This window comes from Arachis ipaensis, chromosome B04 (assembly GCF_000816755.2).
Source record: "Arachis ipaensis cultivar K30076 chromosome B04, Araip1.1, whole genome shotgun sequence".
Taxonomy (NCBI): domain Eukaryota; kingdom Viridiplantae; phylum Streptophyta; class Magnoliopsida; order Fabales; family Fabaceae; genus Arachis; species Arachis ipaensis.
This window is the reverse complement of record NC_029788.2, coordinates 158899-168240: the sequence shown is the minus strand read 5'-3', so window position 1 is coordinate 168240 and position 9342 is coordinate 158899. Positions and strand designations below refer to the sequence as shown.

General features: G+C 36.4%; 1 protein-coding gene across 5 annotated transcripts in view; it reads left to right on the top strand.

The window, feature by feature from the left end:
* Positions 1-7937, top strand: part of LOC107638426 (1-phosphatidylinositol-3-phosphate 5-kinase FAB1B) — a 10399-nt gene extending 2462 nt beyond the window's left edge. For all 5 annotated transcript variants that reach the window (XM_021120267.1, XM_016341686.2, XM_016341683.2 and 2 more), the window contains 10 exons: positions 168-908; positions 1287-1440; positions 1676-2020; positions 2479-3333; positions 3421-3752; positions 4312-4435; positions 4519-4689; positions 5059-6528; positions 6739-7005; positions 7243-7937. In XM_021120267.1, the coding sequence (XP_020975926.1) occupies positions 168-908; positions 1287-1440; positions 1676-2020; positions 2479-3333; positions 3421-3752; positions 4312-4435; positions 4519-4689; positions 5059-6528; positions 6739-7005; positions 7243-7548 (4765 nt within the window). In that variant the 3' untranslated portion in view covers positions 7549-7937. The remainder of the gene's footprint in view (positions 1-167; positions 909-1286; positions 1441-1675; positions 2021-2478; positions 3334-3420; positions 3753-4311; positions 4436-4518; positions 4690-5058; positions 6529-6738; positions 7006-7242) is intronic.

The following is a 9342-nucleotide window of genomic DNA, read 5'->3' as shown; positions in this document are numbered from 1 at the left end:
ACCTTTCCACATTAGATCTTAATGTTATTTAAAGGCTCTGGTTAATTGACGAATTCAATAATATATTTGGCTAGTGCATCAAACTATCATCGTGCATCTGGTGTTTTATCCGATATTTAATTGTTTCTGTTCTTAATGTTATTTGTATGTTGATTGTTCTGAGCCAGGAGTGATGATGATGATGATGATTATGTTGCCTATCATTCTGATACAGAGTCAAGGCATTATTCTCATGCCAATGACTATGAGGATCCAATTAACATTCATGGGATTGATCATGTGTATGAACCTCATGAAATGCATCATAATGGAGATAACGTTGAGGCAAAAAGTTTGAGTTGCGCAACGTCACCTTCGGATCTTGATCTTGTAGGCATAGATGGGATCCAAGAACCTGGGAAGGCTGATCAGCACGATCATGTGGAAGGATGCATATCACCTCCGTATAATGAGGCAAGTAATAATATTGAGCCTGTAGATTTTGAGAATAATGGACTTCTTTGGCTCCCTCCTGAGCCAGAAGATGAAGAGGATGATAGAGAAGCTGTTCCTTTTGATGATGATGAAGATGATGGTACTACTACCACTGGAGAATGGGGATATCTGCAATCCTCTGTTAGCTTTGGCTCTGGAGAATATCGTAGCAGAGATAAATCAGGTGAGGAGCATAGGAAGGCCTTGAAGACAGTAGTGGAGGGGCATTTTAGAGCTCTGGTAGCTCAGCTTTTGCAGGTGGAAAACATACCTAGTTATGATGAAAATGGCAAAGATAGTTGGTTGGATATAATTACAGCTTTGTCATGGGAAGCTGCTACACTTCTGAAGCCTGATATGAGCAGGGGTGGAGGTATGGATCCTGGTGGATATGTAAAGGTCAAATGCATAGCCTGTGGACACCGAAATGAAAGGTAAGACTAAAGAGAAATGAATGATGGACTGGTCATAAAACTAATGATTTCTTCCAAGAGTTTGAGTTGTAACTAAAAGAAGTAAATTGAGAACGAACATTGTAATGTTAGTGTGATATTATAATTCTCCCACTAGAGATGGAAAAAGAAAATACAAAAATAAACTACATGCATATATTTTCTGTTTCTATTTTATAGGGATATTGGTAGTAGTGTAATACAAATCTGTGAGGTTTTTCTTTCTATTTTTATCATACAAAATTTATTTTATGTTTTCTCTTAGGAGGCTGATGAATTGAAGTGTGTCGTGTGAGTATATTTATTGTATTTTATTATCTGTCTCTGCATATTCTTGATGTTCAATTTTTGTCTTTACAGCATGGTGGTTAAAGGAGTTGTTTGCAAGAAGAATGTGGCCCATCGTCGAATGACGTCAAAATTTGATAAACCACGTTTTCTTATACTTGGAGGAGCTTTGGAGTATCAGCGAATCTCTAACCAGCTATCAAGTGTGGATACTTTGTTACAGCAGGTTCTCTCCACCCAACTATCTCTTAAGACTTAATAGTTACACAAATATTCATGGATAAAAATGCACTTGACAACTGTGTGTAGTGTTATCTGTTATTGGTGCTTATGTATGAAAATTTTCCTTTTTATGTGATCTCAATTTCTGACCTTACCAAGCATACTAAGTCGTCTTTCTTTCATCTTGTTTCTATTATAATACAAGTTCTGAGTTTCGTGGTCTTTTTATTCTTCTGCAGGAAATGGACCATTTGAAGATGGCAGTTGCAAAGATTGGTGCTCATCACCCAAATGTGCTTTTGGTAGAGAAGTCAGTATCTCGTTATGCTCAAGAATACCTTCTTGCTAAAGACATATCACTTGTTTTGAATATTAAAAAACCACTTTTAGAGCGTATTGCCCGTTGCACTGGGGCACAGATTGTCCCTTCAATTGATCATCTAACATCCCAAAAGGTGGGTTATTGTGAAGCATTCCATGTTGACAAATTTTTTGAGGAGCATGGTAGTGCTGGGCAATGTGGAAAAAAATCAACAAAAACTTTGATGTTCTTTGAGGGTTGCCCAAAACCTCTGGGTTGCACTGTAAGTTCTATAACCTGAAATATTTTTAGACATGATTCAATTTTAGTATTACATATGTTCACAATGCACATAGGAACTGAAGTGCTGTTAGACCTATATTCAAAACTTTTGGCTGATAGATCCCCAATCCCTTACTAACACTTCCACAATGTGAAGAAAAGCAGACAACATAGTTAACAACTGCAAGAAGGAAACTTCTTCTGTAATTTATGTTACTCAGGCATGAATGATTTCCTTTGTAAATTGCAATCAAACATTATTTTGTTTAATCATTTTAAAAGATTGAATGATCATGGTGAAGGGAACCAAAATAATGTAGCAATATAGCAAATTGGTTTGACATAATTAGTCCAGAATAATTATTGATGAAGAAAGGTTATTTGTTTGCTTCGCTTTTTTTTTATTTCTTTATTTATTTATTTTGCTTGTGTGTGTGTGTGTGTGTTGGTGTTTTGAAGATCTTGCTCAGGGGTGCTAGTGGGGATGAGTTGAAGAAGGTGAAACATGTGGTCCAATATGGAGTCTTTGCAGCCTATCATCTGGCGCTGGAGACATCTTTTCTGGCTGATGAAGGTGCTTCACCTCTAGAGTTTCCCTTGAAATCTCCAATAACCGTGGCATTACCAGATAAACCATCTTGTATTGAAAGATCAATTTCTACTATTCCTGGATATTCTATTCTCACTCCTAGAGAGCATCAGGGAGCTGAACCCATTAAAATACCAAATTCTAATTATGGCCTCAGAATTGAGAAGACCCTGTCTACCTGTAGCAGTTTCATTGAAAAACCACTGATGGGTGACTCGGTTCACACACATGAAGTCTCTGGCAATGCCTTCCAACCAGCTGAGGAGACTGCATCTTCCTATTGCAGTGGTTTCCTCCCTAATTATTCTTCCAAGGCGGGTGATAATCAACACCCCAAAGATTTCTCTCAATACAGACAAGAGAAGAGAAGGGAAACCATGTTGAACAATGATCTTACTTCAGATTCTTTTGGCACCTTGGAGCCTTCAGGGTCAGTTGGAGATAACCAGATCAAAGCTACAGCATCGTCTGCATGTCTGGGATGTAACCCTGAGCCACTTTATGGAAAACATGATAATAATAACAGAATCTATGATGACATGATACCTTCAAAAGAGGATTTTCCTCCCTCAACTTCAGATCATCAGAGTATCTTGGTCTTCTTATCAACACGTTGTGTGTGGAAAGGAACTGTTTGCGAAAGGTCCCATCTTGTACGAATTAAATACTATGGAAGTTCTGATAAGCCTTTGGGACGATTTTTAAGAGATCAGCTATTTGATCAGGTGTTTGTTCTTACCAATTCTTTTCCTTTATAAATTTCGTCACAAATGGTTGACCTATGATTCCAACTGATTTACATTTCCTTGTAGAGTTACATTTGCCGCTCGTGTGACATGCCATCTGAAGCTCATGTTCATTGTTATACTCACCGACAAGGGAGCCTGACCATCTCTGTTAAGAAACTATCTGAGTTTCCTTTACCAGGTGAACGTGAAGGTAAAATATGGATGTGGCATAGGTGCTTGAAATGTCCTCGTGTAAATGGTTTCCCTCCTGCTACACGAAGAGTAGTTATGTCTGATGCAGCGTGGGGCTTATCCTTTGGGAAGTTTTTGGAGTTGAGTTTTTCAAATCATGCAGCAGCAAGCAGGGTTGCAAGTTGTGGTCATTCTCTGCACAGAGACTGTTTAAGATTCTATGGGTATGCTTACTCTATCTAAATTGAATCTATCCGATGTCTGTTTTCCAATTTGAAATCATGATTTCAAGTGTAATCTTCTTGCAAGGAAGTAGTGACTTCCTTCTTCCAAATGCCAGCTGGCATTGATGAGAGTCTAAACCAAACAGGTTGAAAGTAGGTATGTTGGGAGATTTTAACGAGCAAGAGTGTGCTGAACTTGGTATGCTTACAATGTTCTGTGGTTTTGTTTAATCATATGTCACATTCTCATTCAATAAAGTGGGCATTAGAAAACCATGAAAATATGATTGCTGGATACACCCCTTATTTTTTACTTGTATGCTCAAATTTCTTTTGTGGTTAATCACGGAATAAAAATTTGAGCCAGTTATTTATTAAGCTCAAGCATATGTAAGAGTAAACTACTCTTAATCTTGCATTTCTGTACTGATTAAACAAACAGTTCTTTTGAGAAATGCACTTCCTTCTCTTGATTGAAGTACTTTATGTGCCCAATAAAATTGAGTACATTTGCATCAAACTTTTGGTTGTTTTGTTGAATCATTGTCTTTAAATGCAGTTTTGGGAAGATGGTTGCCTGCTTTCGCTATGCTTCTATTGACCTCCATTCTGTTTATCTTCCCCCACCTAAACTTGAATTCAACTATGATAATCAGGACTGGCTAAAGAGAGAAGCAATTGAGGTTGGTATGCTAATCGTAGTTGAGATATTGCATTCGGTTCTGGGTTCTCCTGTACTGATGAGATTATTGATCTTAACCACCAGGTTCAGAACAGGGCTGAAGTACTGTTTAGTGAAGTGCGTAATGTATTACATCAACTTTTAGAGAAGGTCTCAGATACTGGGCTGCGGGTGGGAGGAAATAGAGTTTCAGATGTTAAGCATCTAGTTTCTGAACTTAAAGAGATGGTGCAGAAAGAGAGAGAAGAATTAGAGGTTGGTTGTTTGATTTTAATAAGAAAAAAAGGAAAAACAAAAGAAAAAAAGAAAAGAAAAAACAAAACATAACAAAAACAAGAAGAAAGCAAAGGGAAAAAGGTTCCCTGATGATTTTAATAAGAAATTTCAACCAGATTCTATTTTCCTAATTTGTTATAATTATTATTACTATATATCTATCCCTCCACTTATGATGTGTTCTAAGAGCTTTCTAAAAAAAAAGAATTGGTGTTTTTCTACAAAATATGTACTTTGTCCTGAATATATCAGTATTGGTGTTGGCTCATTTAACACTTGTAGATTTTCTTTGACTAAGATGATAGTTTGCTTATATTTGATTTCCAATTATAATGCTGGATTACTTAGGACTTGTTACAAAAGTTGGTGCATAAAGAGGTCAAAGCTGGCCAGCCTGTGGTTGATATTCTAGAGCTCAATAAATTACGCAGACATATCCTCCTCCTTTCACTTGTTTGGGACCAGCGCCTGATATATGCATCTAGAATAAATTTTCTAGGAGATCCCAGGAATTCCTGTCAGAGAGAGAAGTCAATTGGTTCTAGGGAGAAGGTTGTAGAGGCAGATGGAGCTGCCAGGCCAGCAAGAGGTCATAGCAGTTTTGATTCCTCTGTTTTGGAATCAAAACCTGATGGAAGCCATAATTTGGAAAATGCTAGCAACCTTAGCACGTCTGGTGAAGTGACTAACGGTGGGGAGATGGGTAAAGACACTACTCATGACAAGGTTAATCTCTCACTCTCTGCTGGTGCAAATGTCAATGATAAATCTGAGTCCCCAGAGATTGGAGGATCTGTACGGAGGGCTTTGTCAGAGGGAGAATTTCCTATTATGGGTAATTTGTCCGATACCCTTGATGCTGCATGGACTGGTGAAACTCACCCAATAAATGGTTCTTCACCTCCTGATTCAGCTATGATGGTTCATTCACCTGAGGCAACTTTAGTGGCAGCAAAATCAAATTGTGAGAACTATACTGCTGATAATGACTCTAAATTGCTTTCAAAGGGGCTTGATACTAGATGGCCTGGGATGCCTTTTGCCAACCTCTTTAGTTCAATCAACAAAACTTCTGCGTTCAACAGTCAGAAGCTTGTTGATTACAACCCAGTCCACATTTTATCATTTCGAGAGTTGGAGCGCCAGAATGGAGCCAGACTGCTTCTTCATGCCGGTATAAATGATGCCATAGTGGCTGTATATGATGATGAACCTACTAGTATCATATCATATGTGCTTATGTCAATCGATTATCATGTCCAAATGTCTGAATCTGACAAAGCTAAAGACAGTGCTGACAGTTCAGTTTCATTGCCACTTTTTGATACAACCAGTCTACTTTCTCTTAGCTCTTTTGATGAGTCAATTGCTAGTAGCTACAGGAGTTTTGGGTCCTCTGATGAGAGCATGTTGTCCACTGCTGGATCTCAGAGTTTGCTGGTTGGTGACCCACTCTTATACACCAAAGATTTGCATGCCAGGGTGTCTTTTAGTGATGATAGCAACTCCCTTGCAAAGGTGAAATATACAGTTACTTGTTACTTTGCAAAGAGATTTGAGGCCCTGAGAAGAACATGTTGCCCTTCTGAGACAGATTTCGTGAGGTCCCTTAGTCGTTGCAAGAAGTGGGGGGCCCAAGGAGGAAAGAGCAATGTTTTCTTTGCAAAAACCCTGGATGATAGATTTATAATCAAGCAGGTTACAAAGACAGAGCTTGAGTCATTCATCAAGTTTGCACCAGCATATTTTAAGTACTTATCTGAGTCAATCAGTACTGGAAGTCCAACTTGCCTTGCAAAAATCTTGGGCATTTATCAGGTACATTTTCTTTTAAAATTTGCTTTAATTTTGATATATAGAATTTTTTACTAATAACATTTTCACGTATTTCAAGTTGTAGAGAAATTGTTATTGATGAAGTGCTTGTGTACTTTTTAGTCATAGCCATAAATGAGTGCATCATAGATATGGAACAACCATTTTTATACTAGTGTGTCTGTTTTCATTGAGTACACTTGCACTTTGAAGGTAACATCAAAGCACCTCAAAGGGGGGAAGGAAACTAAAATGGATGTCTTGGTTATGGAAAATCTCCTCTATAGGCGTAACATTAGACGGCTTTATGATCTCAAAGGTTCGTCTCGATCACGGTACAATCCAGATACAACTGGAAGCAATAAAGTCCTGCTGGATCAGAATCTAATTGAATCTATGCCAACGTCTCCAATATTTGTTGGGAACAAGGCAAAACGGTTGCTTGAGAGGGCTGTGTGGAATGACACTGCATTCCTTGCGGTATGTCTAACTGCTCTTATTTTCATTATTCACACTGTAGAATTATACTGCACCTTTGTGGGTTATTTTGCCACATACCATCAATCTCCCCACCCCACCCTGCCCCGCCACCAAAGAGGAAAAGAAAAGAAAATCACATCCATGTAACAGTAACATGCTGCAAGCACTTGCAAGCTACTCTCTATTTGTTTTACTATATATTATTCTTTGGTAATATAATGTTGGTATTTGTTGCAGTCAATATATGTGATGGACTACTCATTGCTGGTTGGTGTGGATGAGGATAAACATGAGCTGGTTTTAGGCATAATTGATTTCATGAGACAGTATACATGGGACAAGCACCTTGAAACTTGGGTCAAGACCTCAGGCATTCTCGGTGGACCTAAGAACACTTCTCCAACTGTTATATCACCTCAGCAGTACAAGAAACGGTTTAGGAAAGCCATGAGTGCATATTTTCTCATGGTGCCAGATCAATGGTCTCCTCCGGATTTGCATCCAGGTGGGTCCCAGTCTGAATTTTGTGATGAAAATTCATGAGGTGCTGCCCCGCATTTGGCGCATTCTGGTTAAAATTTGAAGCCTGTAAATGCTAAAGATTCCACCTTTCACCTGTTGTCTTCTCTGTCTATTCCCTCATTCATATACACAATATTCTATGCTGCATTATTGCGTTATCATGATAAATGCAGCTGTTACTTTGAGTCCCTTGAAAGACATGGCAGGTGCACCACCGTCAGTAACCAGATTGTTACAGTGGGTATGGTGGATAATATCCACCGATGTCAATTGTACAGTGAATTTTTCTTTCCTTTTTTCCTCCCCTCAATTGTTATATCATTATCATGTATTTTTAATCTCAAATCTCATGTTATCAAATTTTGGTTTACAAGCGTTATCATAACCTTTTTTTAGGGCTTCTTATATTACACTAATCTTGTGTATTAACATTTTCCCGTTTTGTGAAATATTATTAGAATTAATTCAAAAGAACTACAAGGATTAGAAAACTAGTGTTTATAAAATAATATATCTTTAAAATATGAAGACACCTACTAAAATGGAGGCCAATGAAGCACCTATAAATAAAAGACGAAAAAGTTTCAGATTTTAATCTGTTGAGTTTGGTGTTATGCCTCTCGACAAATCTTGTGCATAAGTATGCCCAGAGATGGATATTAGTTGTTCTCAACCATTTTGACAGTTGTTTTCATTAAACTTCAGTAATTATGAATTTTTAAGACATTACAAAAATCAAAACCAGGTTTGACAGAATCTAAATATTCCAAAGCAAAGTATGTAATATATGCGCGCGCACAGGCATCAGCAATTTTGCTTCACTTTCACATCTACGTGTTAAAAGGTAGACCAAAGTAGTCTCTCAATTGAGCTAATTACACTTTGTAATTTATAAACTTGCCACAAGCTCTTTTAAGAATTTGTTATTCTCTAGTTTCACTTATTTTACAGTAATAACTTCGAATTCACTTACTTCTATAACAATAATTTTTTATTCTTCTTTTTCAATCTATGTTCTTTATGTTGCAATCTCCCAATGGATACCACTAATTATATTTCTACCGATAGAAATTACGGTTGTTTTAAACATCCATTTTCTAGTTATACATGTTTTATTTGATGAATCATTTTATCTACTACTCAAGTTAGATACAGATGTAAGTAAGTGTAAGCAATTCAACTATGGTGGTATTTCCTTCAAGGTTTAATTATGTTCCTAGTTTTTATATTTTTATTAAATTTTTAATTAGATCTTTATAGTTTAAAAGTTTAATAATTGAATCTCTATATTAGATAAAATTTATAATTAAATTCTTATTAATTATTATTTAAAAAAAATACAATAATACTAAAATTTTGCTCTTAGAATATTCTCTAATCCATCTTATATCAAATACAAAAACGAATATTCCAAAAAATATTTGTATTATTTAGCAAAAAATAGTTAAAAAGGACCTAATTAAAATTTATCTAATATAAGATTTAATGGTCGGAATTGGATCCTTTTAATTTTTTTCTCACGACTTGAGGGGATAAAATATGATTTTTTACCATACATTTTATAGGTGAGACCAAAAGAAAACATTAAAAGGTTAAAAATCACACTTCATACTCTTAACTGAAAAAAACGAGAAGATTCATTCCTACCAAAAAGTGTTGTTCGTATTAAAATAATTCTTCCTACTAATTACTAAATATCATTTTAACTTAACCAATTCTAAGTTTGAATATTAAATATCATCTACTAATAAATATCGACAAAGACTTCATAATTGGATACTTAGAGCTTGTGTGTTGAATTTTTGGGAAATGATA